Source organism: Aureococcus anophagefferens (assembly GCF_000186865.1).
Source record: "Aureococcus anophagefferens unplaced genomic scaffold AURANscaffold_159, whole genome shotgun sequence".
NCBI lineage: Eukaryota > Pelagophyceae > Pelagomonadales > Pelagomonadaceae > Aureococcus > Aureococcus anophagefferens.
The window spans coordinates 5045-6274 of NW_008705704.1; the positions used below are offsets into that span (position 1 = coordinate 5045).

Consider the following 1230-nt stretch of genomic DNA (forward strand, 5'->3'; position numbering starts at 1 on the left):
AGAACCCCGACTGGTTCTCCGTGGACCAGTACAACAACCTCGACAACCCCAACGGCCACTACCGGTCCACGGGGCCCGAGATCTACGAGCAGACCGACGGCGAGGTGACCCATTTCGTGGCCGCGGGGTCCACGGGCGGCACGATCAGCGGCATCGGCACGTACCTCAAGGAGAAGAAGGGCGACGACGTCACCATCGTCCTCGCGGACCCAACGGGCTCCGTCTTCAAGAACTACTTCAAGACGGGCACGCTCTGCGCGCCCAAGCCTTTTCTCGTGGAGGGCGTCGGCAAGAACAACATCCCCGGGGCCATGGACTTCGCCGTCGTCGACGCGCTCGTCGAGGTCGGCGACAAGGACGCGCTCAAGATGTGCGCGAAGATCGCCCGGTCGACGGGCCTCTGCGTCGGCGGGTCGTCGGGCCTCAACGTCGAGGCCTGCGCGCGCCTCGCGGAGCAGTCCGACGAGCCCCTGACGATCGTGACGATGCTCTGCGACTCGGGCGTCAAGTACCTCTCGAAGATCTTCAACGAGGACTGGCTCGCGGAGAACGACATCTCCATCGACTAAAGGCCGGCTCTCCCGGCCCGTTTGCCCACGATCCCGCGCCGCCTCCGCGCGCTCGCCCGCCCAGAAACCGCGCGGGGCGCGCCGCCGGTCCGCCCAAGAACCCCAGGACCGCGCGCCGTCCCCGCCGCACCACCACTCGCCGTCTGTGAATAATACGTCGAACCTTACTTCGGAGACCGTGATCGCCCACGTCGAACCCGAGTCACGCGGGAAGCCGCGCGGCGAATAAGGCCCTTAGTCACACGGGCAGGGGCGAGATGGAGATGCCCGGCCGCAGGTACGTCTCCGGCACGGCGGCCCACCGCGTCGTCTCCTCGGGCCGCTCGCGCCCGAGGAGGCGGTCGACGTCCTTCGGCGAGACCGTCGCGTCGTCGTCGGACGACGCGGCGACCTCGTCCTCGACCTCGCGCGCGCGGAAGATCGGCGCGGCGGCCTCGTCCTCGACCTCGCGCGCGCGGAGCGCGCGCTCCTCGGCCAGGCGCGCCGCGACGCGCCGGCTGTCCTCGGAGAGCGGCGACGCGACCTCGTCCTCGACCTCGTCCTCGACCTCGCGCGCCTGGAACGGCGCCGCCGCCGGCACGAACGCGGGGCCCGCCGAGGACCGCGGCGACGCCGGCGCGCCGTCGTCGCCGTCCACCTCCCGCGCGTGGAATATGGGGTC

General features: G+C 70.7%; 1 protein-coding gene across 1 annotated transcript; it reads left to right on the top strand.

Moving 5' to 3' along the window:
- Positions 1 to 23: 23 nt before the first annotated feature.
- AURANDRAFT_34771 (hypothetical protein) lies at positions 24 to 569 on the top strand (the record flags this gene model as incomplete). Its single annotated transcript, XM_009044161.1, has 1 exon — positions 24 to 569. A coding segment is annotated over one exon (546 nt), but the record flags the coding sequence as incomplete, so codon positions are not given.
- Between the last annotated feature and the right edge of the window lie 661 nt (positions 570 to 1230).